Source organism: Nyctibius grandis, chromosome 17 (genome assembly GCF_013368605.1).
Source record: "Nyctibius grandis isolate bNycGra1 chromosome 17, bNycGra1.pri, whole genome shotgun sequence".
NCBI classification, from domain to species: domain Eukaryota; kingdom Metazoa; phylum Chordata; class Aves; order Nyctibiiformes; family Nyctibiidae; genus Nyctibius; species Nyctibius grandis.
Window position 1 is genome coordinate 3544659 of NC_090674.1, and position 26130 is coordinate 3570788.

The 26130-nt window shown below is 41.9% G+C and overlaps 2 protein-coding genes across 5 annotated transcripts; both read right to left on the reverse strand.

Annotated features, from left to right (window-relative positions):
* Nucleotides 1–6192: 6192 nt before the first annotated feature.
* MIIP (migration and invasion inhibitory protein) lies at nucleotides 6193–13370 on the reverse strand. 3 transcript variants are annotated; one of them, XM_068414982.1, is made up of 10 exons: nucleotides 13243–13370; nucleotides 11388–11559; nucleotides 10341–10832; nucleotides 9595–9697; nucleotides 9019–9130; nucleotides 8748–8812; nucleotides 8191–8320; nucleotides 7712–7808; nucleotides 6751–6858; nucleotides 6193–6442 (listed from the first exon to the last, which is right to left on the reverse strand). In XM_068414982.1, exons 2-10 carry the CDS (start codon nucleotides 11556–11558, stop codon nucleotides 6278–6280), a joined length of 1443 nt encoding a protein of 480 aa, XP_068271083.1. In that variant the 5' UTR covers nucleotide 11559; nucleotides 13243–13370; the 3' UTR covers nucleotides 6193–6277. The 3 variants fall into 3 exon arrangements, with proteins under 3 accessions (XP_068271083.1, XP_068271084.1, XP_068271085.1); XM_068414983.1 differs by having other exon boundaries at nucleotides 11388–11575; XM_068414984.1 differs by lacking the exon at nucleotides 13243–13370 and adding an exon at nucleotides 12953–12998 and having other exon boundaries at nucleotides 11388–11575.
* Nucleotides 13371–14009: 639 nt separating this feature from the next.
* Nucleotides 14010–26053, reverse strand: MFN2 (mitofusin 2). Of its 2 annotated transcripts, none has more exons than XM_068414508.1 (19): nucleotides 25962–26053; nucleotides 25420–25566; nucleotides 24996–25143; nucleotides 24177–24312; nucleotides 23654–23816; nucleotides 22986–23110; nucleotides 22555–22663; nucleotides 22355–22462; nucleotides 21808–21961; nucleotides 21500–21567; nucleotides 21207–21328; nucleotides 20752–20878; nucleotides 19954–20058; nucleotides 19319–19421; nucleotides 18483–18703; nucleotides 18184–18333; nucleotides 17385–17581; nucleotides 16883–17017; nucleotides 14010–16218 (listed from the first exon to the last, which is right to left on the reverse strand). In XM_068414508.1, the coding sequence occupies exons 3-19, from the start codon at nucleotides 25108–25110 to the stop codon at nucleotides 16149–16151; spliced, it is 2208 nt and encodes a 735-aa protein (XP_068270609.1). In that variant the 5' UTR covers nucleotides 25111–25143; nucleotides 25420–25566; nucleotides 25962–26053; the 3' UTR covers nucleotides 14010–16148. The 2 variants fall into 2 exon arrangements, with proteins under 2 accessions (XP_068270609.1, XP_068270608.1); XM_068414507.1 differs by having other exon boundaries at nucleotides 24996–25174.
* Between the last annotated feature and the right edge of the window lie 77 nt (nucleotides 26054–26130).

Consider the following 26130-nt stretch of genomic DNA (forward strand, 5'->3'; position numbering starts at 1 on the left):
CACTTCTCTTAGTATTAAATATTTGTCAATCCATTTAATTATGTTCCATCAACCAAACCACTCTGCAATAGGTTAAATACATTGCACGTGCTCTTGATAAGATGATCTGCAGAGCTATATTGATTTAGCAATTTACCTTGGTATATTTGTCCACTGTGATCAACAAGTAAGATGCTATGAAGGTCTTGTTGCATACTTGTTGAAATATAGCAATGGCTTAAAACGAGAGTTCCCAGCAGGAAAAGAACTGGTTATAATGAGCTGAGGTCACAATAAAATCCCAAGACCCAGGGGAAATCCCAAGTCATTTCAGTAACTGTAGTTTCAGTAGGTGGACATTCTCACAGGGTGTTTCTGTTCTCTAGTAAAAATAATAGAAAAAGAAATCAGCTTCCTTGCTTTAGATGAAGTTTCATACATACACAAACCAGCAATCTAAAATAAAAGAACAGACGGGTTCTTGTTTGTTTGCAACTCGGGACTTTTGTCTCAATCAGCTGTGCTCTTGCTGAGCACAGAATATTTCTTGGCAATTAATGAACAACCAGCGGAAGGAGATGCATCCTGGTCTGTTCCCAAGCAACGATAAGGTTACTTTTTTTTTTTAAAAATTACAGAATATAACGTCAAAAGGTACTTACGTGAAGTAGCCAGTTCCTGACTGTGGGAAGCTCAGAAATGCTGTCAACAGTAATTGTTCTTGCTGGCTCTGAGCCACAACATAGCTGTTGGAATTCTCCAGACAGCAGAGAACCTCGATGTACTGGGAAAAAAGAACCTTCTCAGCTGCTATTAGTCTTACTGCAGGAAGTCTTGCTTCAGCTGAGTTCTATAAATCCCCCCACAAAAAGACCACTGACGACATTCATGTTCCCTAGTTTTCATTCCAATTACTTCCATGCCAGCATATCCTCAGTTTAAATAACACAACATACAGCAGTGCTATGTTCTGGCCTTCCAGAAGCAGCAAAGTCACTCTTAGTATTGTTATGCTTAAAAAGTCAAATTTTCTGGAAGTGTAACCATGCATTTCTGCAGCCAGAGATTTGGATTCAGTGTTAATATGCAAAACAAGATACAATGATATGCCTGTCATTTTATTCACTTTTTGATTGGGTTAAGTCCTTTAGAACTTTGATTGGAAAAGAAATTTAAGCAGCTAAGAATGTGTCATGTTAATGACACGATCATGTTAATAATAATGATAACATGGCTTAATTTTCAATTAGATTTCTTTTACAGATAACATTCATATAAAGTTGATGTGGATAAAATCTTATATCTGTTTTTGTTATCTCAACTAATACTACTACCTTATATAGAGATAAAATAACTAATGTAACAAAAAGAAAGAATCTGTATAAAATGTCTTTTTTTCTGGTGCATAGTAGCTTCAAAACTAAAGTGCATTTTGAGTCAGACTGAAAAATGAGAAGAGCTGACAGAGAACTCAGTGCTCTCAGGAAAGACTTGGCTTCCATGAAAGAAACCAAAACTGTATCACAGAATTACTATGCCCCCAGGCTGGCTGAGAGAGAGAGAGACGACCTTAGAAGAAAGATCACATCATGTCTGTACTTTCAGTAATTCTGACTACAGCTTCTGGAAGAGCAGTAGATTTACATGTCATCATTCTCCACAGAGAAAGCTCTTGACAAAGATGTTATTATTTGAATGTCATTTGTATTATGCCCTTCCTTCCATACCTTGCTAGAAATGGAGAGGCTCAAGGGTGAATCTGCCACAGTCCAGGCAGGACAGTCACTTGATCATTACAGCTGTAAAGAAAGTGGTGGGTAATAAAGGCTGGACAGCTAATATCTTGTGAAGGCTGAGGCCTTTTCAAGATCCTTTATGCCCTTTCTTCACACATCCCTGGCACTGGTCTAATTTAAAGCAAAAGTCTTCTCTGCTGCTCATTTGCTGAAGTAATCATAGAGTAATTTGGGTTGGAAGGGACCTTTAAAGCTTGGACTGGTTGGATACTGTAAATAAAAACCATCTTAGAGGAATGGGGCATGTGCAAAGAAATTTTAATGCTAGCATTTCTTAAATTTGACTGTCCGAGTGAGCATTTTTAATGGTGTTCTTGTACTCCAGTCTAGGTGTTAATTATTTGAGATTTGTTAAAACTAAAATCTAACCCATCAGATCCAGTTTTCACCTACAGTTTTTGGAAGATGCTATTCAACTGTGAACAGAATCAAACCAGAAAGTATACTCAGGCACTCAAGAATTCCAGTCTGTAAACTCTTGGCAGAAGATGCTAAAGAAAACTTCAGTGAAGGGTACTACAAAGCGAGAGATTCAAGCACAGGACAGAACCAAAGGGAGAGGTAAAAGAAGCTTTTGCAGAGCCTCATCATTTCACAAAACATCTACTTTCAGATATTTCATGTGTGAACTGACAGACAGGCCTTTTGTAGCCAGGTTCAGTTATTTCATCAAAGCATTTAACCCGTGAAGTTCATCCGTAAGTCAATGAACAGCTCCCAAATAAACCAGCTGTTTCAGAATGAAACACTGCTCTCATGTACTGGAAATTACTTATCATCTTACTGCACTCCCTACATCAACTTTTTTTTTTTTTTTACTTTGGGAATAAATACACCCTCTTAGAAGATTACTGGAATTATGAGCATTTCAATTCCTTCTAATAACAAGAAATTCTGCTCACATTTACACAAATATAAATCCAAACAGTGAATTTGACAGAGTAACTCTGAATCTCTATTACTGGAAAGCTGAAGAATCTTACTAAATTCAAAATAATAAGGAAATATGCTTGAGTTTTCCTTGTTAACTACCCTTTGTGCAAATACATTTGTTCAGTGACACACAACTGTTAATGCTATTGTTGCAATTGAAATGTGCTCTATATATATGCCTGGGAAGTAAAACAAGGAAATTGAAAAAGCACCACGAGTTCCAATTCTATACATTTTAATCCAAAATCAAAACCAAAAATGTTTGGGGAAGACTGGCTTTGTGGTTCCCAGTACTGTCACCGACTTTTTGGGTAACTCGTATTCTTTCTTGGTACTCTGGTTCTTCTCATCTAAAAGCTGAGAGTTATAAAACTTATCTATTAACAGAAACAAGATGAGCTTTTCCTTTGCTGACATAAACAAAAGAAAGTCAGGAAATACTAAATCATTTTTGTGAAAGAAACAAATGGGAAGATTTTCAGGACACGGTTCTTTCAAAGAGTGTAAAACTTTTTTCTATGACTATAGTTGAGCATCTCAACTCTGACAATTTATGGTCTTATTTTTCCTAGCAGCACGTTTTTGCTCTGCAGAAACCAATGGAACACACTAGCTGAAGCAGAAAACTAAGTCCTTATGTTTTGTCTGTCACTACCCAGGAAACTGGTGAAATTAAAGTTTTTAACTCTGAAGAGAAGGGGCAGAATTTCTCTTGTTTTCAGATTTGACACACTCTGAAAACAAATTTTTATGGGCTTCGAAAATGCAAGTTCCAAAGAGATGAAAGCCCCAAAACTCAAAAGTTGGCAAATCATTCAAAAAGCATGTCACATGCAGATGTTTCACCTGAGGGTTCTGGACAGTCATTCCTTGACATGCCGATAACTAAACAGAATGACTAAATCAGCACTGCATTCATTCAAGATTCTTTATATTAATTCTTGCAACGTACTGACAGCAAGAAACACCTGATCCTGAGACATCACCAAAGCTCGCTTGCAATAATCCTAGAGGAAGCAAACAGACAGAACACTGATGGCAGTCTAACACTGTTACTGAGAAGCAGACGGAGCTACATTTTAAAGGCTGAACTACACTTCTCTGTTAAAACCAATCACAAACGCAGTACTTACTGTGTCTAATTTGTTTAACTAAGCAAAGCTGGATTTCCCAGCTTATGAATCAGTGTTATATACGTGCAAGGGGCCTTGCATCTATATATATACATGAAAGGAGAACTAAACCACCAGCGTTACCATCAAAGCATCAGGCAGTCGTCACTTGTGCCAAAAGAGAACTAACACAAACGGGCACACACTGGAGCCAGCAGTTAACAGCAGACACAGCTGCACAGACTAAGCCAGCATGTCCCAAGTGCTATGAATGGGAAAAAAAAATCCAGGACAAGTCAAGAATGCTGGGCTTCACTTTGGCTATTCCAACTTCTGGTGGCATCAAAGTGTGAGCAACATAGTAGCTTCCAGTTTTGCCAAATACATACATTATTATCCCAGTAAATTCTTCCACTGTAATCACACACATCAGTCACACATCAGCGTGAAGGATCCCTGCCTTCTCCCTGAGGGATTTTATGCCACATTGCAGAAGACAGGTGGGAATAGACTGCCACCTCTCTATGGGCACATGTGAGTTCTCTCTTCCTACCCCTAGCTGACCAAGATAAAAAAAATCCATCTTAAAACCATTACAACAAACATCTAGTCTCTAATGTAACAGCAACGCAAACAAAGCCAGGCTTAAGCAGATCCTTCCTCACCAACTGTTGTAGAGAATTCTTTCTCCTTGGGGATTACTGTGCATCTCAGGCATTAGGGGGACTTCTCTTCCTAAATCTTAAAAAAATTAATATTAATAAAAAATTAATCTTAATAAAATTTTTTTAAAAAAGGAAAAAAAAAAGAGGTTCCATAAACAGGTAGCATTTTCAGTCTGTTTCAGGTTGCAAATGAGGGCAGGATGAAATAGGCCAGAACCAACATACAAAGAGACAAACTGAGGCTGACTTGGGTAAGCAGGTGCAGCGTCACTGACTTCTTTCACCTGTTTCTAGTGGAGGAAGAGAGTCATAACCACACTTTCAATACTTTCACAAGTGTAAAAAATTGAATGTATTCCCAGCTATCAAGAGACATTTTGAGCTCAACTTTGGTTCCATCCTGCCTTCACCAGATAGATGTCACATAAGTTACTTCATCTTACAGTGCTTCATTTTCTCTATTCATAAAGCAGAGCAGGCTTGCTGTAATTTATTTCAGGATAAATTAAGGAGAGGTTTATGACTTCTAATGCTTTGGGTTTGAAGGCAAGGTAGTATAAATCTTGAATTTGCCCTATTTAGTATAATATTTGGCAGCTAGTGTTTTATATTCACTGGATTAATGTATTTTAAAATTAGTATATTCAATAATGGAAATAATGTGACCAATTCCATTCACTTGGCCCTACATATGCACAACCCAAAGCTAAACTCAGTCTCACATCAGATGTCATAAACTTGCAATATTCCTTTCCTTGCTTAAAAAAAGTCTATTCACACATTTGATTTATAAATAACATATTTGATATAATAAATAACAGTGAATGCCAAGAAGCTGAAAATATCATTGCTGTAAACCCAGTTCCTTCTGTCAAGTTAGCTCCCAGAAATAAATTTGATCCAAAGTTTCTGAATGCAATTCCTATTAAAGATTTCACAATAACTTGCAGAATTCTTGAGGCAGGAATTTCTGTTTCAGGCTTACTCAAGGCAAAATAAAACATCAGTTTTATTGTTTTTAGACAAGGAAAGTAAGATCAGTCTATAAAGTTCAAACAAATCACACTATTTACTATATTTTGTTTTGGTACAATTTAAAAAGTCAAAAATGTTTTTTGGTTGATCTCCAGAAAACTTGGAAAAGCAGAGGCAAGCATAATTTGCAAACATTTTAAAGCATTATCTAACTTTTTGATGAATAAAATCTCATTTTACTTTAACATGCTTTTTCACATTCATAATTACTTGATGTAATGCACCCTGTAGCTACAGACATTGCACTGAAAGTAAACTGGATTTTTTTTATTTTAACTAAGTTATTGAGTAACTCAAGTTTAAGGCACTAGCGAATTATGTGTCATGTTTCAAACGTTTGGAAATGAACATATTTGTACGCATTGCACTGAACCAGGCCATTCATAGGCCAATTCCTCACCCTGGCATTCACAGTTAACGTTACACTTCTGGTTTACTTAGTTGAGGTGGCAGATGAACTCTGTTGCTACGGCTGTCCTAGTGGTAACAGTACTAGTTAGTATCCTGTACACATCACTTTATCCATCTCTAGGTGGGAAAGCTCATGCATCTGCTTAAAAGTGGCTGCAAAAGGCAAAAAAGAAAAGTGAAAAAACATATATGAGAGTTTGTACATTCAGCTGTGTGTACTGGTTGTTCACGTATGTGCACGACTATGAAAACTAGGAAAAATCTGTTCAAATATTTATTTTTATCCAGATAGAGTTGTTTCCGCACCCTGCACCCATCCCTTCCCCAAGGCAATCAGTTCAGTGGTTCACAGAGTTGAGGCAGCCGGATTTAAATTTGAAGCTGCTCTGTAGTGTCCAGGTTTGTTTTGCTCCCTCTGCTGAGAAGCACTGCTAGATCTGAAGTGTGTCAAATGGGTCAGGTTCAGAAGCTGGTCAGTGCTGGTTCCTCTTGACAGTCTGGACACCAAGTTCTGGAATCCAAATGAAGAGGATATTAATCAAAGAATGCCAAAGTGACTTTTCCCATTTTGATGAAGATTGGTGAGCTGAACAGGCTTTTGCCTGTTATCCAGCTCCATTTGCTTTTTTGTGTCTGTGCACACTAGTTTACACAGCAGCAGAAGGAAAATGTTTCCCTGTGGAGATAAGGAGATCGTCTTCCAGGCAGTTTCATTTGCTCAGCCATCAATGGTTATCATACCCTTTAGAGAGACAGGATTGCAAGTCCCATCTATGCAACTCACAGCACCTCCAGGTACTCTTAACAGGCTATTCTTACCAGGCGAGGATGGTGAGAAGGCTTCTCTTCCAGTGAAGCTCGCAGATCCAAACTGCTGAGCGTGGGGCTGCTGGAAGCGATGGTATTTTCCCAGCCAGCCAGGCAATGCTGTGAAAAGAGACGGGAATGCTGCATTGGAGTGCTTTACCCTTTTTAATCTGTTGTGGCCTGTTAGTTCTAAATAATAACTTCTGCACAGGGAGGTCTTGGCAGGTAATTTTTGAGGAGTTTTATATGACTAACAGGAAAGAGAAGAAATCTCACTAATGATGTAAAACTGCATTGCTGTCTCCTTTTCCACCTTTCACTGGCTAATTATTTCTAAACCGATCTCCTGCTTTGTGAACTCAAGGACCTGACCTCTCTGAACCTGTCTCAACTGACTCATCCAGTTCCCTAAACATAAAAACCAGGCTTCTTCCTACCTCTTCCCTGGAAATCTCTAGGCCAGAGCTACGTCGGATCAGTAATACTGCCTGCAGCATTGCCTAGTGGCTGGAATGCAGGATCAACTCTACAAAAACAGTTCTAAATCCACCCTTCCCACTATTAACTTTGCCTGGCCCCTATACACTGTGAATACTTCACAGAAGCTTGTCTTTTAGACTCCCTAACATCTGTGGAAAGAAACCCATGCACTCTTAGGTATGGTTCATCGTGTTGAAAGGTCAATGCCTGAAATAAGTCAGCTGAATAATGCCCCAGAAGTATACAGCTCCATATGGCACTTTTTTTTTTTTCCTCAGTGTAAAGCATTTGGAGATATGTCATGTATTTTATGCCAGTTACACACTCAGAAGCACACACCAATGTTTTTTCTTGCTATCTCAGTGGCATAGATCAGAAATTTTAGTGGAAAACCTGCCAGGGGGATGAGTCCCAGATTCTCTTTCCCTCTTGTGCTGTAACAACGTGCAGCCTGGGCTGTGCCATCAGTATCAGCAAGAAGACAGCAACTTACCGAAGGTAATCCTAGATCGTCTGCCGGTTCAAAGCTCTTCCTGCGATGGGCTTTGTATTTGTAGGCTGGCATAAGGGTAGACCTGGGAATGCTGACCCTGCAACCACACAAGGGAAGTAATTGCCTACACCTTCCACAAGGCAGAGGAAATCTGCATGCCTTCCCCACTCAGAATCCATGGGTCTAATCCCAAACTGAACCAAGCGAAGCGGTTTTGGATTAGGGCATTAGACACTTAACATGTACATTCAGATTCTGGACTAAAGTCAGATAAAACATGCATTTCTCACCGACTTCAAAACTGTTTCTGCTTATGGAAAAGATCAGTAGGGAGTTTTTAAGCAAGAGATATCTCTGCCTTGAGAACAGCAACCTTCCACAGAGCTATTTGATGCTGTTTTGTCCCTCACATGATCAGCTTTTTCTTCCCTATTGTTTCCTTGAGTTTGGCATATTACAAAGCAATAATTCTTATCTACCTGACATAGGCTGGCTCTTCTAGTGTCTCTGGCGGCTGGTGAGTACGTGGGATCTTACACATGGGGCAGGCAGATTCTGAATCCACAGGGACAGTGAAGAGGCGCTGGTTTAATCGGTAACAGTAAACACCTGCCACAGAATAACAAAACACCATGGTATTTCTAGTCTGTCAGAAGGTTCCTCAACCCTGTCAACAAAGCTGTCTCCTCCCACAGTGCCACACATGCATTCTATAGAAAGAGCTACTTTTCCTGAAATATCTTTTACTTTTCCTGTCACCAAATAAGTTCCTAAAAATCAAATCCAAACCTTCAACCTCCTCAACTTCAAAAGAGAACATTAGCCAATTACAAGAAACCCTAACAAAATAAGATGACACTGATTGAGAGAGGATCCCTAGAAGACCCAAGTTCAGGAAGTTGAACCTGGTTTAGAAGCTGCAGCTAAAAATAACACATTCTTCCTTGTCTTGCATGATTGTGGGGCTCTCTCAGAACAGGCAGACTGCTCAGTTGTTTGTTCACAGAAAGTGGATTAGGAAGAAATCTGATCTTACACTTATGGGAACTGGTTATCAAATCTGCTTCATGTTCAGGAACTAGGTGATCCAGAGCCTTGGGCCTAAAGAAACACACAAAGAAATCAGTTAGTGACTGGGGGGCAGGCCCTCTGAACAGCCCCACCTTTTCCAGGCATACGTTTCTGATTGGGAGGTAAATAAAGGCCTACAAAGCCACCCTTACAATTTCCCACTCCAGTCAGACTATACTTCTCATTACTCTGAAGGGATACATTGCTGTTTCAGCGCTTCCCCCATACCCACTTACTCCAGGTGCTGCTCATGAATACACGCTTCTTTGTTGGCCTGTCGGAACTCGTGCAGCTCAGCAAAGTACTGGTCAGATTTTTCTGCTACTGAAGAGTTTGTATCTAGGAGCCCTGAGAACACCAAGCAAGAACAGTTCCAGGATTTACTGAATTTGGGAAAGCACCAAAGCAAGCCTCACACAAAACAGTCAAAACAACCAAAGGTCTAAAGTATCAAAATGGATGACGAGAAGAGCATGCTATCATGTCAAGCCAGAGATTTACGGTGTGGTTTGGGTCCCTTACTGCATTCATTCATTTTGGTTACTTGGTATCCCCTCTGACTCCACTGAGCTTTGCCATTTGCTGCCTGGATTCCCATATCCCTGCCACTTCACCGTTCCAGGGAAGCACAGGTCACCTCTGGCCTAGACAGGGAATGGCTTCTGACAAACCGCGGCTCCTCTGCTGAGACCCGCTACGTGGGTCTAGGTCTGCAGTTCTGTCACACCTCACTTAAAGGGGTCGTAAACTGAGTTTTAAGTCTTCGTATTACCACATCATGCTGAGAGCTTTGCTTCAGGTTTAGGATTCACCTGCAATCCAGTCATAGCCCAGGAAAGGACGCACGGACCAGCTGCTCACAGGTATGGTATATTCTTCAGGGTCAGACTGAAAAGTCACGTGACCAGCTTCCTTCTGGGAATAAAACAATTCATAAAGACTTCCTATACATCTAGCAGGAAATTCAAAGGTACAGCTTAGGAGACAACTGGCAGCTGTTCAAATGGGACAGCTGTGGCTTAGTCAGAAGCTAGATTCTATCTATGCCTCTACCAGTGATTTGCTCACCAGCCCTTTGTCTTCTCAATTCATAAAATAGAAAGAGGAGGCAGGGGACTAGCCCAGGCTAAGGCAGTAAGTGTTTTTCAGGGCTTTAAACAAGATGCTGACTTCCCTGCATCACACATCCCTATACATCAGGCTACCTGCGCTGTCTTGGAGGATGATCACAGCAACAGCCTGCCCTTCATGCTTAAGGAAACAAGCTATGTAGCAGCAGCACTGGACCAGGCTGTTCTCTCTGAGCATACGAATCACATATGCAGATGACAAGGAGTCTTACAGTGAAGTGGTTCAGTTTCCTGGTCTTTGGTTCAACAGCTAAGGAAAGCAGGGCCTGAACAAACCGTCAACAGCACCTGGCTGCCAAGGCTGGGAACAGTTCTGACCCCAACTTCCAATTTACACAGGAACAGGTCAAGTAATGTTCTCCTGACCCCTTCCCCCCATCCTTCTATTGACTTATGAAAACAAGGTTAGCATTGGTTTCACCATTTACCTTCAACTCTTTGGACTGAGACGTCAGCAAGATTGATTTACGGATTATGGGCTCTCTAATGACCACATGCTGTTTGCTGGTCTCTTCACTTTGTATTCTGCTCAGTGATGGGTCCAGATGTCCCTTAAGCTGTTTTTTCTCATGGAGACCATGTAGCAGAGTGTCCTGTTTTCTGTTCTCTCCATGTCCCAGAAGGAAGGATTCTTTCTCTGGACTTCCTTCAGCATGGCCATCCCTACCCACTCCGGAGCTTTCTCTGCCACTGGTAATGATTGCAGACACTGGCATAACATTCTTCTCTTTCTCAGGAAAGCTGCAATCCAAACCTACTGCTTCCTGCATCTTTGCTTCTTGTTGCTGTACCCCTCTGTCATTGCTGCTGTGTTTAAGAGATGAACAGGGGGCTGCTCTGGCTGTGTAAGCTCCGGGTTCCACAGGCACCAACACTGCAGAGTCAGCTGTAGGCTTCACAGCATCAACCTGATTTTCCTTCTGTAAGGACAGAGACTCTCATACCACATGGCATCATTCAGATTACAAATACCTTTCATTAGGACATTTCACTCAGTAAGAGAATAGCAACCTCTCATTCTAGTCTGCTCACCCCTTTAAATTCCTGTGGGGAAAAAAGTAAAATCCTTATATTATTCATGAGACATTATTAAGTGTTTGGAGAAGATAAGAATGGGATCCACTTCCAGCTAAATGCAGCTTTTCCCAGTTTGAGGAACTGCTAAGCTTTCAGCCTTTGTGCTTAGAAGAAATAAAAGGATTATGTTCCACAATGTCCCTTCCTATCTTAGATTAAGAAACCTACATTTCTTAGGCAGGAACTGATCTCTGAGCCCTTTGCAAGGACAACATATTGGAGACCACAGGGTAAACAATAAACAAAGGCTAGCTACTTTTCTAACAGACTTCACATTCCCCTTTCTACCAGCTCCTCCATGTCCATATGTCTCCTTCACCACACCACAGGCAGAGCTGCTGCCTATCATACAAGGTCCATTTGCTTCCCAGCACTTCTAGCACAGACACAACACATACCCCTCCCTTGGGCAAGGGGACAGATCGTTCAGTAGCTGTTCTACTATGAAGAGATGCTGGAAAGAGTGGCTTGCTGGGAAGTCTTTTTCTCATCTCTTCCTGCTTCATTCTGAGCCTTTGTAGAAGGTCCTGGTTGGCCTGACGCAGCCTCTTCAGGTGCTCTAACTCCATCCTATGAAAACATTTTCCTGTAAAGCCGGAGGAAGGGTGAACTACATGAACAGAAGCACTAAGCAAAGAAGCAGACTCAGGAGAAACCACTTTCAGGGGACTTTTCATAAAAACCAGTTACAGCTTTTGTAACATTGGGGTGTTGATCACTGCTCCTCAGAAATCAGCAGTCTCAAAACTCTTTACACTAAGAACTAGCACCACTGCATACTTCTGTCCCTTCAGATGTACTGTCAAATATTTTGCACACAGAAACTGGTAGCTGACTGAATAGAGACAAGACAGTCTTAGAGTGGAAACAGTAAACATGAAAAAAGTCACATCAAAAAGCCAAATAAGAGACACTTGATTCAGAGGCTGATATTTACGACAACCTTATGTAATTCTGCTTTAATGTTCTTTTTAAGCACCAAAATTTATACTGTGATAATACCAGGATGCTCATAAGTTCAAAATATGAATAATTAATATGAATGTATTTACTACATCCAAAAGAAATATTGAGTCAAAACTGTCCTCCACATTCGCCAGGTGGGAAGACTCCAAGAGGCTCAATTCTGACTCAGCACTAGGGCTCAGACAATTCCAATCCCACACATTAACCACTAAGGATTACTGTCCTTTTATTAGAAGAGGAGGTAAAAAAAAAGGAGTTAATAAATAAATAAATAGATATATAAATAAAGCTTAGTTTGACTGGAAGGCTGTCGCGCTGTTCATCATGTTGACATCACAAGCTCCTCTATATTTGCAGAAAGAGTTTTTTTAAAATAAAACAAAACCCTAAACCCAACCCCCCACATTGCTTTTGGCTCGCGTGATCAATTATGCTCTCAAGAAAACTATGTACTTTTCTAGGACCTTTTGTTCCAAAGGATCCCTAAGCCCTTCTCCAAAGCTCATCTGATTTGTTTTGTATCTGCTACCTTGGCAACTGGACATGAGGAATCAAATGTGTATGCTGTACAACCGCAACGGGAGGAATGAAGAGCAGTGCTAACAATCAAAAAACTACAACATATCTTTTTGTTACAAGAAATAAGTGAGAGGTTTGCTACTGGACATAAAATAGAAATACCCGTCTTGAGGCACTAAATGTGAGATTATTTGAACAAACCAGAAGTTCTCACAGTACTCACAGGACAAAGCTAACAGCATCATTGCTCATCGGAAAGCAAATACTCTGAAAATAACATCAGTCAAGGGACTTTCTAGAAGGGTTTTACCAGAGGAGATCCACTCTTAGCATAATGTACAAGAAGCTGTTAGTCCTTCATGTTCAACCCCAGGGGCTCAAGTGTATGAAACTGCTTTAGCCTGAATCCTTTGCGAAAAGGAGCTTAGCTTCCTGCAGTTAAAAATAAATAATGGGTGTTTCGGGAGCTAACTCGCACCTCTGCACGAAAGTTGTCTAACACCTACGCAGAGCTTCCAGAGCTCTTTCTGCGCAGAGGCGCTGGTTCGGCTGTCCCATGCCCATGAGGAAGGGGACACGGCCCTGGGCATTGTAAATTCCCCTTCCCTGCTCAAGAGGCCAGCCTGGCAGCCGACAGACACGGGCAAACCCTCCCTCAGAGCGCGGTGTGGGCAGCCTGCGAGTCTCGCCACGCCAAGCGGCTCCGCGGCTGCGGACGTTCCAAGTCCCCACGCTCCGCTCCCGCCGACTCCGCGATTTCAGGCCCACCTGCGCCGCCCCCGCCGCTCCGAGCAGCCGGGCCGCCCGGCGATCCCGCGGCCGGGGGATCCCCGCCCTCGCTCCAGCCGCCGCCGGGATTCCCCAGGGCGGCCCCGGCGCTCCGTTCCGGCAGCCCAGCGGCCGCCGCCGCGGATGGGCCCGCCCCGCGGCTCCGCCCGCCCCGCGGCTCCCGGCATGCGCGGGGCCCGGCGGCAGCCGGCCCGGCCGCGGGGGAGGCGGGGCGCCCCGCCCGACCCGCGGGCCAGAGTGCAGCCACGGTGCTGGAGAAGGGAAGGCCCCAAACCTCCTTTTGGGCTCATTAAATCGCCACAGCCCATTGTCTGAAGGGTCCACGTAGCCCCAACTCCCCCAGAAGCTAAAAGGGAGCTGTTTTGAAAATTTATCACTGGAAATCTGCCCTGTTCTCTTCTAACACGCACAGTGTAACCCATCAGCTGAGAATACTGATTCACCACAATTCCAGTCCAGTAACGCGGTATTTGCTGATCATTATGTCCGACAATATTCTCAAGAAATCACTGATTCAATACCAACATTTTTAGTATAACTTAAGAAGGAATCTCTCAAACCTTCTATGAGGTAACACAGTATCACTGGTCTCCTTGTTCAATTTTCACAGTAAGCACACAGATAAAAGGCCACTATTGTCAAACATGCAATTTACTACAACACGGCAGCATACCCTCATCTGAATATATTATACTCACACTCGAAGACTTTGTATCACCACGACATGCAGAACACATCAGGAGAAATATTTTTCCAATTCATTTTTATTTTGCTTTCCATTGTTTACAGCATTAATAAGGAATAATTCATGCAAATGTATCACCTTAAATACAGCAGAGAGAAAACTTACTGGTAAGAGTATTTCGAAGAGCTCCATCAACATAACACAATGAGAAAAATAGGTAGCAGAAATAAAGTGCCTCTAGCTGACCTTCTTTAGTAAGAGTTTGGGGAACATTGTTTTTGGAATTACCTGCTCTAAGGATTAGTTTATCATTCTTTATGGAAAGCAGAGAACAGCCTCCTTGCTGATAGTGTTCATTCCTCCACCAGTCTGAATTAAAGACGACCAGCTGTATTTTGTTTAAGAGGAATCCAGCTCATAGGCCTTTCTGTTAAAAGCTTGATTCTTGATCACTCTGGCTTCTAGGGACAAGGGTTACACACATACTTAAAAACTCTTCTCTGCCATGTTAGCGGTTTTGCTTCTTAAAAAATTCAAGTGGTTCTTTCCCCTGTTCTATAGGTTAGGTTTCAGCACTACAGTGAGAATGCCTACATCACCAAAATCTGAACAGTGTCAGGAACACACACATTGGCAAGACACCAGATTCTAAGAACCCATCAATCTCTCTTCCCTTTACAGATCAGAAACTGCCTTAAAGATCAGCTCATTTATCAGATTTCCCCTAAAGGCCTGCTGAAGAGATGCTAACAGCACGTGTCTTCAAAAGCCAGGTCAGCATTTCAGATAGCCTAAAGCTGCTGTTATACCCAACACATGCCAAAATACTGACCCACCAAGCAGAAAAGAAACTTTGCAACATAGGAAACTAATCCTGGTACTAATGAAATCAGCAGGTATTTCTCCTTTGTCAATTCTAACAGGAAGAGACTCAATTCCTTACAATTCCCAAATCTTATACTCCAAATTCAAAATTGCTTCGCGACAAAACTCAACGATTAATGTCATCTATTTGCAAATAAAGCATATCTTTGAAAAAAATGAGTTGCCTTAACCCATTCTTGCCCTGGCATGAAATACGAGGGACAAGTCTCCCACCAGCCCCAGAAGAGCTGCAATTGCCAGCTCATTCTCATACTTTTAACAGAAAAGAAACAACATCAAATCATATTACTGCACGGACTGTAACATCCTATGGGAACTCTACGTGAAGCAAAATCTCTTACAGCTTATAATCCGCGTGCTCTTCTTGTGGCCAAATAGTGGTAATGGAATTCCAAATGCCTGCTTCCAGAAACACAGCTGTGCATTTCCAAAACAACCCCACGCTCATCAACTTATGAGATAAGGCAGTTCGTTACATTCAGTCAACTGGCTTTTCTTTTCTATTTTAATTCCTCAACAAGCTACCAAATTATAGGCACTACCTCCTTCACAGGAGCTAGTTATGTCTTTGCAAACTATTTGTCCATGACATGAAATGGGCCAGACTGCATTATTAAAGAGCTCTTAAGAGGAAGAAACTAACCCCAAAGACAGTAAGCTTACCAAAGCAAAATCTTAGTCCCTTTGGCTCTGGAAAAGAACTGGGTTTTGTTCATCGGTTTAAACACACTGACAGTAATAAACTTTTCTATAAAGGGACATGGTGATTCTCTGTCATGTTCTATAATAACAGAATATTAACCTAGGAGATAGACCTGCTGGGGCTACAAATGCACTGTGAAACCATCATTACATCTGTGTGCACGGGACCTGTGTTTAGACAAACAGCTGCTTGTCACACATACATAAACTTGGGGCTTGGAAGTCAAAAGTTCTATCTTCATGTAGTAAAATAAATTATTCCATAAAGATGTGTCAGAATAACTTTTAACCTGATAAACATTTGTTTGTTTGTTTTAAATTTGTTACTGTACTTGCTTTTGCTTTAAAAAGCCCCCTGTAAATGTATGAAGCACACACTCCTTCTGAAGTAGCCTGGTCTCACAAGAAGGAAAAAGAAGAGTTATAAACAGCTAGTGTTTAGAGGTGGGACACAAAACGGGGAAGCAGAATCCTACTGTTCACACAGCAACTGGAAACATAGCAATAGGCTTTTGCTCATTCCCTTTAGGGAATTCCATCACCCACCAAGTTCTCTGCAGTAATTAAGAGTGCACTGAAAGGAAACAGTGTTGTTTTTCCTCTTCTTCCCACACTATCTGCTTTGCTGCAGGTACTGATGTGTGAACATGTTGAGTTCACTGTCCAGCCAACCCGCTTTATTCCTACAAAGACAGAAAGTCTCCATTAGGTGAGTGCAATAGCTCTTCTCAAGCCAATCTGAAACAAGCATGACTAAAACAAGCAAACAGCAAGGCACGGAGAGGAGTGCCAGAGGTCCATTTCAAAGTGCTGCTACCATTCCTTGTCCTTCTGCAGGTCAGCAACACTTGTCTGCTAACAGTCCCTAGGCTTTGAGGTTCAAACCAAGATCTTGGCCGCAACTTCACATTGATCTTACTGCATAGATAAGGAATGTTTGAAAAATTCTTCCCGACTGCCTTTGCAGGGTGAAGAAAAACATCAGATAACTGTGTACAAAGGCAAGGGTGAGACTTTTTGCATAATTTTATAGTAGCCTGAGGAGTCTGTAGTAGAGGACTGTATGTTTTGATAAATGGAAAGCAACTGTAATTCCAAACAAATCAAAAACAAGAAGGAAAAGGTGTTTTGTGAGACAGAAGATTTACATGACTGTCGACAGTACATGGGAAAGTACATAGTGAAAGCGAATATGACTTGGTAGGGAAAGATGCTGATGTCTGCACATCAAACGATATCATGGAAAGACTGCACTCAAAGATACACCCTAATCTGAACATCTTGGGGCAATCCCATGAAAAACAATTGTATGCAAATGTCTGTGTATATGGGATAATAAAATCTCACCTGAGCAGTTTTGCTTTGCTCTGCAGTGAATCCAGAACTTCGATTTTTTTATTCATGGCAGAAACCTCCTGCTCAAGATTCTCCCGTGTGACATCCACTTGCTGACACAAATGAGCAAACGTTCCAGCAAGCTCTCTATGAAACAAGGAGAATAGTTGGACACAATGAAAAGCAAGATCAAGCAGCAAACGCAAGGAATAAATCCCTTTGATGTACAGTGATGATGATACTGACTCAGATGTTCATCTTTCCACTTCTGCACAAGAATGTGTTAGAGCATCAGAGTAATGCATTAAGCATTAAGACTAATGCTTAACAGCACCCAAATACTACATCAGTGATTCAAAAAGCCATAATATTCTTCTAAAACACATGTATCATTACACATTTTTAAATGTGGAATTCAATATGCAGACTTATCTTGTTTTAACAAGGAATATCATTAAAAAAACCCCAAACAACAGAATTCAGATATGGTTTTAGCTGAATATAGGCAACTCACTGTTGGACTTGGTGGCTGCAATTAGAACCCGTATAACTGACGATGAGCTGCAATTTCTCCCCAGCATACTCCACAAACTGCCGTTTGAAAGCTCGCTCTTTCGCTTTGGTGGTCCAGGTGAGGCGCTCATATACATAAAGGAGCCCATAAAGGCCAAAAGAGAGAGCAATCAGTCTCCAGCCCACAGCCTTCCAGACCTAAAAAAAAAGCACAAGGAGAAAACAAATGACATGACCATCACCTAGGAACGATGCTAACTCCTAACAATGGCACAGAGCATTGGACTTATGTTCTAGGCAGATGAAAATAAGCCAGACAGATAACCCTGATTTGCAAGCGGTTTCGTTGGTCAGACAGCTTACTACTCATGTCCAGTCTACAAAATAAAAATACCTAACCTAAACTACCGGGTTTCTGTATGGGTTAACCTTTCCAGCACGTTTAAATTACATCTGCAAGTGCAAATGAACTTTGTCTGGTTCACAGAATCCCTGCTTCTGAAGTAAAAGATGTTTTTAAGCAACCACCTCCCCTTTTGAGAAATCATCCACCCCTAGGCACTGTGACAGCATGTAGGTATGGAACTGGCACTACAGAAACTTATCTTCACAACCACCCTGGCTCCACTCTAACTATTATGCAAAATAAGCTCAATATTTACACTCAAGTGGATGATCAAAGGAGAAACTATTCCACTATCTGTGAATAGCAAATATCTACAGGACTCAGCAGTGCAATCACTTTTCAAGTCAGTACTCCAACTTTATTTATATAAATGCTGCTCAGACTGCCAACGTACCACGCCACCAACCACGATGATCCCCATGGAAGTTCGGGAAGTTAATGAGGCCAGTCCAGTCACCATCGACACCATGAGCTCTTCCTGGGTCATAGAGCCCTGAGGCAAAGGAGGCAGACTGGGATTTGCTGGTGTTAAAGGGCGTTGAACCTAATTAGAAAAGCAATGACAAAAACGAAACAAAAACAAAGTAGAGAATAAGAGAAGGCAACCCACTGCCCTTCCCACCAAAAAGACTTCAGCAGCCACTGAGATGATGAGTATCACATCCACCCTGACCACTTAACGAGGTGTCTTACCTGGTCATTATAGCCCATCAGTGCCCGACGACCATTCTTTGGTCCCAAAAACCTGTTCACCAGCATCGTCCATCCAAGAGAGAAATGGAATTCTATGTCCTCTTGGAAGTCGGCACAAAGCTTGTCACAGTTCAGATCGTAGCTGAGTGTGAAGCACTGTCGGGGAATTAACATGTCTATCTGACCCCGCAAAGAGACTGGGAGAAGGGGTTTTAAACCATCTGCAGAGGCAGAAAATAAAAACATTCACAAAATGGCTATTGAGTTCACAAGAATTAACTGGACTTGTATTCTGTAATCAGGGTGGTTATGGGTTGTTCCACCCTCCACAGTTATTTTTCTTAGTACCTTAAATTTCCTAAAGCCAAGCATGTCGCAAAGCGAGAGACATATTAATTACTATCGATTCTTAGTTCTTCAGATGAACTCAGAAGGAAATCTTTCCATGGATCCTCTCAAATCCTTACAAGTAGCTGGTGAAGTTTATAGTGTAGCAATAGGTTGGAAAACAGAATCTGAAGGCTAGTTCTAGAAGTGTTTAGGCACCATACTGCTATTAAAGCTTATATTCAGACAGGCACTAAGAATCTCTCAAGTTTCCAAAGTCACAGTTCCTCTCTGTCATGAGGATTAAGCTGATTGTATATATTCATTAGCAAATCACTGCACACGTTCAGACACAGAGTGGAAAAAGCAGGAGAAACTAATCCTCTACACAACAGTATTACTAATCAAGATGGAAACTAAGAGGATGCCAGATTAATATCAGCCATCAGATGTTATTTTGCACTACAGTTAAAGGAAAGAGAAAGGGAAATATTGCCTGCTGAACTGACCTATCATTTCTTGCTGCATTGTCTGCAGGGAAGTTGTGATTGCATTGGAGCAACGATCTGACATGTTGCGGCCCAGGCCGTCCTCAATGTGTTTATGCAGCTCCTGACAAACAAAGAACGGGTTATTAAGCTTAAAGTAAACATAGGTAAGATGCAGGCTACAGGTGCTAGAGCATGCCAGTTAAAAAAACCCTCCCAGAACAGGAGCATGCATTCTGTCTGTCCACTGTTCTAACATTAATTTCATTTTTTCCCCCATTCTTCAGTGAAGGAGAGGAAAAAGCAAATCAAAAAATCTCACATGTACTCTGTAGTCTAGGAAAAGTTCTGTTTGATCTATACAATGTGATACATCACATACGTATCAATTTATCATTGAGATTATTTTTTTAATAAAATCTATTTCTTTTTTCTTTTTTTTTTTTTTTTTTAAGATGTTCACTTTTTACAGAAGCTATCCAAACACAAGAGACATTCTAACAAAAGATTTTTCACAATATGAAAAGCTTAGGTCATATACTAGTTGGAAGAATATTAAGCATCTTTGTCAAAGAGCTGGCGTGATTACTGACTCAAAGCAAAAAAAGACCTCTTTAAATTGCTTAAGCAACCTCTAAGAAGCAAACATCACTTACACTCTTATAAACTTTAAGAACTACTTGAGATGGATGGAAGTCTGCTTGGTATTCATCTACCAACACTGAAAGCCGTCTGATTTCTTCTGCCATTGCATTTGACACCTAGAGAAACAGCACAGGAGAGGGTTTCTACATATTCTGTCCTAGGGAGAGATGGAAAACCACCACTGAAAGAAGACACGCATTCCTCAGTAAGCACTACTGAACACCAGGCACTACAGCTGTGCAGCACTATGTGGCCATTGTGCCAACTGCAGGGTGCAGTATTGGTGACTTGCAGACAAAGACGCTGAGAAGTGTGTAGATCTATGCTCTGTACAACGACGCAGACAGAAAAAGACTGAGGCAATATGAGACTTGTGAAAAATGAATAGGCCTTTTCTGTATATTTGTAATAGTAAAAATCACGTTATTATTGATAGTAAGACTCACATTATTCTAGATTAAAATAATAAGGAAACATCTGAGACATTTTAGTATTTTAGGAAGCACTTAAGACTGAAATATAGTAGCAATAATAATTCAAACGTTAATCAAAGTCTCATTGTTTATTAAAAGCATCTTTTATGAGTCTCTGAAAGTTTCCCTTAAGTACTCTAGTTTTCATTTTATTACCTCAAAGAAAAAAACAAACAAACAAACAAAAAAGAGAGAGGACTTCTGAAAGCATTCCTTCTCTTCCCAGCTGTAACTCTCACATTTCTAGTAATTCAAACCTTTGTCAGCACTTTGCATTTTTCCTACCATGCTGGTAGCTGTTTCAGACAATCTTTTTCTGCAGCCAGTTCTCCTTACCTGCCTCTCTACTTCTTCTGTGATCTGTTTTATTTTCCGCTTGCAGTCTCGAGTAAGGAGCTCCAGTTGTTTGTCAATAAAACCTAAACGTTCCTGTCGTTCCTCTCGCATTTCCAGACAGTAAACTCTGGTGAAAAAAACACTGCCCATCAAAAAGCCAGCTAAATGCATTTTTCATCTACAAATATCATTTGAATTCCAGAAACAAGATTCTCCTGCCCAAGAACAAAATGTGTCAGTATCCACAATACATTACACACACACGGCACAAGACAAAAAAGAGGTTCTTTTCCCAATACTTTCACAATTCACTAGAAGCAAGACTACCAGTATGTGTCCTTCCTGCTCCCAACCATGCTGTATTCTGCTTTCCATTTTAAATGCTCATATTCCCTTAAATTCCTCCCAGAATACAAGCTTCAGTTATCCAAGCACCAAGCATCAGCTCTCCTCACCGCTGTTCCTGGGCAGCAATGTGCACTGAATCCATGATGAGGCGGACATCTTCTGCAATCTGCTTTGCTCTGACCGTATGCTGTTCGAATTTTGTTTTTACTGCTGACTGTGAGATACATTCCTGTATACAAAAGGCAGCCAAGATTAGCAGCAGGCAGAAGCATACTAACACAACTTCTCCTTCCCATATAATCTATTTCCAGAATGTGGTCCCACTCCACGTTTATAAACTCTAGTCCCCAGCCTTTCAGGATTAAAATCGAAACAGAAGGTTAGCACAAATAACACTCACCTCAAATCTTCTCTCAAAGTTCTGAAACTCAAACATTCTTACTTGAAATCCATCTGCCAATGCTCCGCCTGAGAGAAGTAAAGTACAAAACAATACTTAAGTTTTGAGAAAGCAATCAGATGTTGGACATCAGGAAACGCTCCTGCTTTACCTTTAAGCCAATGCAGAAGTGCTGCTAAGTCACCTCTTTGTTTCTGACTGCTCTATTAATAATCTGACCCACGCCAATTTCATCCATTTTTTGGAACAAGATATACTCTATTTTCTTCCCTATAAGAAACTGGAAAGTTTCTGTTAGCTTTCCTCACCTCCTTCTGGCATCCCTTGAGCCTTCTGAATCCTGGCATTCAGCACTTCCTTCGCCGACACAAAGAAAATTCGATCCCCTGCCTGGGCTCGATCCACCACACCCAGCTCATCTACCAGGAAACTGGTACACCGCTCCATGTGCTGTCGACGCACCTGATGGATGAAGAGGATAAACCCCACATGCACTTAACTCCACTTACACTCCAGAGGTTAGAGCAGGCACCCAGATGCCCTCTGCTGGTCTAAGCTACCAATGCAAAAGAGCAAGAAAAAAACCTTTGCTGTTTTATGGAATCTTCCAGAGGTCATCTAAGTGATCTAACTTCAAGAGGCTCCTGTAAAACTCATGCTTTCCAGCTCAGAAATGTCAAGAGTCACGTCCTGATCACTAGTCTATACTCCCTCTAGTCTCCACACTATGGTAATGAAAATCCAAACTGTAAAGCAATCACATCCAACACTTTATATGATTCTACCCGCAAGGACCAGTCAAAGTGGACTCTGTATCAGCCATGCAAAGAGAAGGAATTTAAACACATCACAAACCTCTTCCATGTATTCTGGTTCAGAGGCAGATGCATCCCAGCGGTTATTTAAAATAAATATATTGGGTCGAGACAGACGTTCATTCACCTTGTGGAAGAACTGTTTCTCCTAAGCAAAATGGAACAAAACCTCTTAAGATTAAGATGTCCAAATTTTTTAACTTTTAGCCAAATTCACTGAACAAGTGGACTTGAACATACAGTTTGCATCAATGTTGATTCAGAATTTGCCACCAGAACAAATACGTCAGCATCCAGGCAGAATTTGTCAATCCAGCTGTCAAGCTCTGTGGTTACATCAATGCCAGGGCTAGCAATAAAAAGAGCAGAGACATTACTATGCTGTGGAAACAGCAAAAATATAATTAAAAAAGTTAGTAAGAATGCGTTTCAGCTTTTCAGGACATTAATTTCCCATGTCTGAGCTACAGTGTCCTAAGGTGACACAGAGTACAGACTAAAAGGAAGTATCAATCAAGAGAAACTCTGACCGTTAGCTACAGCAAAGGACTTTAGTCACTGTCACAGATTAGAACAGGGTCAATTTCCGTGATGTTTGTTAAATTTGTATTTGAATACATTTCTGTAATTAATCTGTGATAAGCAGGAAAGGAAACAAAGATATTTCTCACCTGTCCATCAGCACCAGGTCATCCTTTAGGAGAGGACATTTGGAATTGGGCCACATTACGCTGACCAGGCTGCCAGCATTCAGAAGTTCATCTTGATGAAGGGCATGAGCCAGCTGGTTTACTGTCTATTAAAAAGGTGGAAAATTTATAACATTTCCTGTATGCTAAGACCCATTAACACAATTATCTCCCCTCCAGGGCTGTTCAGAGACAATTTAAGGTAAAACCCAACTCCGAATCACTTTCTCCCTGGGAGGTTTTCCACATAAAACTTGCTTGAGTCTCCTAGTAAAAAGGCGACCACCTAGTGAGAGTTTATGAGAACTCTTCCTGTCAAGAAAGGCTACTGAGGAATTACCAGGAAGTCTGTGCTTTCTATCAGTCATACAGAGCTTAGAACTTCCTGAGTCACCATTTCGGTTCCCTGCTATCACTAACAAATAAAACATATCATCTTTTCCATAAAATGAACAAGTTCCATTCTATAATTCGCTCCATTCCTCCCTTCCTACATCTAACAAAAACCTGTTCTTCATCTCTACTCCTTCAATGATTAAAATCCTTAACTGTGAAATTTATTCATAGTGCTTTCATTTTCTTGTTCCTTCTGTTTTCTGTCACTTCTGAAGAGCTCTTCTGCTTTATCTTATGCTTTAAGGAAATTGTACCTTAACACTCTTCTTTTCCTCTGAGCCTTCAGTAAGCAGGAAAGCTTCACGTCCATCTGTCCCTTCTACACGCAGGAAACAATTAGTAGTGTGTCCAATTCCTGAAGGAAGGACTTTGTCCCACAGCATGGCATTTATCACAGTGCTTTTTCCATTGCTTGTCCTGAAGTCAGATTAAAGAATGGTATCGCTAGGCTTCTGAGATTCTGATATACTCATTTTGATATTACAAAAAGCAAGTTCTCTAAACCCAAGCAGTATCAGACGCATTAACAATTTAGGTGCCATAGGCAACTTACAACAAGACTTTTCTATTTTCTTAAGAATTCTTCCAAATGGAAGAATTATGTGCTACAATATTTGTTTCCAATTGACCAGAGGACTAGTACCAGGGACACACACACATTACAAGCAAAAGCTGGAGCACTAGTGTCTCGATAAATATTTTTTAATGGCTACAATCCTAAAGATGCCAGTTGCTTTACTGAGTGGGGAACGTAGGCAACACAAGCGCGTGACTCACCTTCCAAAAAACGCAACTTTCATGTGTCGTCTTGCCAACACTTCACTAATGCCACTGACTTTTGACAGGTAGCCTTTGACTTCCAGTACCTGCTCTTCTGTGGTGACAGGATCAAGCTCTATGTTCCTGTGTGTTTCTAAAATCAAAATACATCACGTCTCTGAATTCCAGAAGTCATCTGCCTCAGTACTGGGTGAAACACACGTAACTAAATGTTTATTTGTTTCCCAAAGAACACGTGGGTAATCTTGACACATGCAATTACACCCTGAAGCAATTTTGTATCAGCATTTATCAGCACATCTCTTTAGTGTATCTAATAACCATTCTCATGCTTAGGACCGCCTTACACAGAACACAGCCAACACTTCAAACACTCCAAAACCCTTAAAAAAAAAAAATCTTCTGTGTCTTAAGCTGTTAAAGCCAATTATTGGCATATGCTACATGTCACTAGCAATGGAATGTCTGGGCAAGAATATTGAAAGAATTATAGGCAAAAAATCTAAAGGGCCTTGTACACTTTATTAAAAAACTCCCAAACAACACAAAAACCAAGCATAGCTCACTAACTAGCTCAGTTTCATAACATGTGTGAACTTGTCAGCTTTAAAATATGAACCCTGAACTCCACCCAAATTCAGTAAAATAATTTTCTGTTCTTCTTATAAATATTGATATATAAGCAGACATGCATGTATAAATAAGCACCGGTCTAGCAACACCATGTAACTGAATGAGGGTTTTTTGGTGCGTGTTTAGGGAATCGTATGTGGGCAAAGCACTGTGACACACTTGTAGTTCAAGAATTCAGCTTACCTTCCAGGAATGAGGAGCTCTCATTGATGTATGCAGCCAACTGTTCAAAGATACCATTGATTTTCTTCTTTGCAGTGACAAAATGTTTAAGCGGAGAAGCATTTACCTCAGCCATGTGTCTTTTATCCTTCTTCACTGCAACTATTGACTTGGAACAAGTAAACAACAGGGACATTGCGCTACAGGGAAAAATCCAGTAAATAAAGGTGGCTCACCAAGTGCCAACAGCTAGCCAACTAAGCATCCTAGCAAGAACTAGATAAATACACATGTAAAAAACAACCTTCTTCCTTTCACAAAGAAATTGTTCCAATTTCTACAACCAGAAATTACTCAAATAGCAGAACCAAAAAAAAAATTCATTTTTCATTCTCCCTTCAGGTGAACAGGCCATCAACAATCACTTCTCCCCTTCTCCGCTTACTTTCAGGATGAGTTACGTTTTCACAAGTCAGGCATGGTCAGCTCGAGTCCCCTTGAGCATGAACGACTGCAGTTTTCCTGCCTTCTCCCTGGCCAGACGCCGTCCCACAGCTCTTTCAGCGACGCCGAGTCCAGCCTGTCCCCGTCTCTGCGGCAGAGGGACCAGGGGATGAGGGACACAGGCTGCCGAGCTCCCTGACGGGCCAGGCTCTGCTCCCCCACCATCCCAGTGCCCGGGGAATGCACTGGGCAGACGCCCCGGGCGGCCGCCATCGCCTTCTCCTCAGCCCTCAGGGGGCCGGAGCGCGTGAGGCAAAAGGGCGGGAAGGGCCCCGCAGCCCTCAGGGGGCCCGCGCGCGAGGCACAACGGCAGGAAGGGCCCTCTCCCGCCCCCACAGGCCGGCGCGCACTCGGAAGGGCGGCACGACGCTGCCCCGGCGGGCCCTCCCCTGCCCCTGCCGCCCGGGAAGCAACCCCCGGGAGTCCGGCCCGGCCCCGAGCGTCTCCCACCTCCCTTACCGCCAGGCACCGCCCACCTCTCACCTTCACCACCGCTCCCGTAAGGCCGCCATGTCACCCCCGCGGCACCGTCACCCGTTGAGGCGGCTCCTGTCATCGCTCCGCGACGGGCGGGCCCCCTCGCGGGGCACCACGGGAGCGGTAGTCTGAGGGCACCGCCCCGCAAAGCCTCACGGAAGGCGCCGGCGGCCTC

Bases quoted from the DNA above. Each gene is read 5' to 3' on its own strand.
- MIIP (XM_068414982.1), bottom strand. From the start codon at position 11,558: ATGGAGTTAGAGCACCTGAAGAGGCTGCGTCAGGCCAACCAGGACCTT. The intron at 9,131-9,594 runs GTGAATCCTAAA...TGGTGTTCTCAG, and splicing joins GGGCTATGACTGGATTGCAG to GGCTCCTAGATACAAACTCT. The intron at 8,813-9,018 runs GTAAGTGGGTAT...GTGTTTCTTTAG, and splicing joins ATTCATGAGCAGCACCTGGA to GCCCAAGGCTCTGGATCACC.
- MFN2 (XM_068414507.1), bottom strand. From the start codon at position 25,170: ATGTCCCTGTTGTTTACTTGTTCCAAGTCAATAGTTGCAGTGAAGAAG. The intron at 24,313-24,995 runs GTAAGCTGAATT...TTTTGATTTTAG, and splicing joins GAGCTCCTCATTCCTGGAAG to AAACACACAGGAACATAGAG. The intron at 20,879-21,206 runs GTGAGGAGAGCT...TTTTTTCACCAG, and splicing joins ATTGCTGCCCAGGAACAGCG to AGTTTACTGTCTGGAAATGC.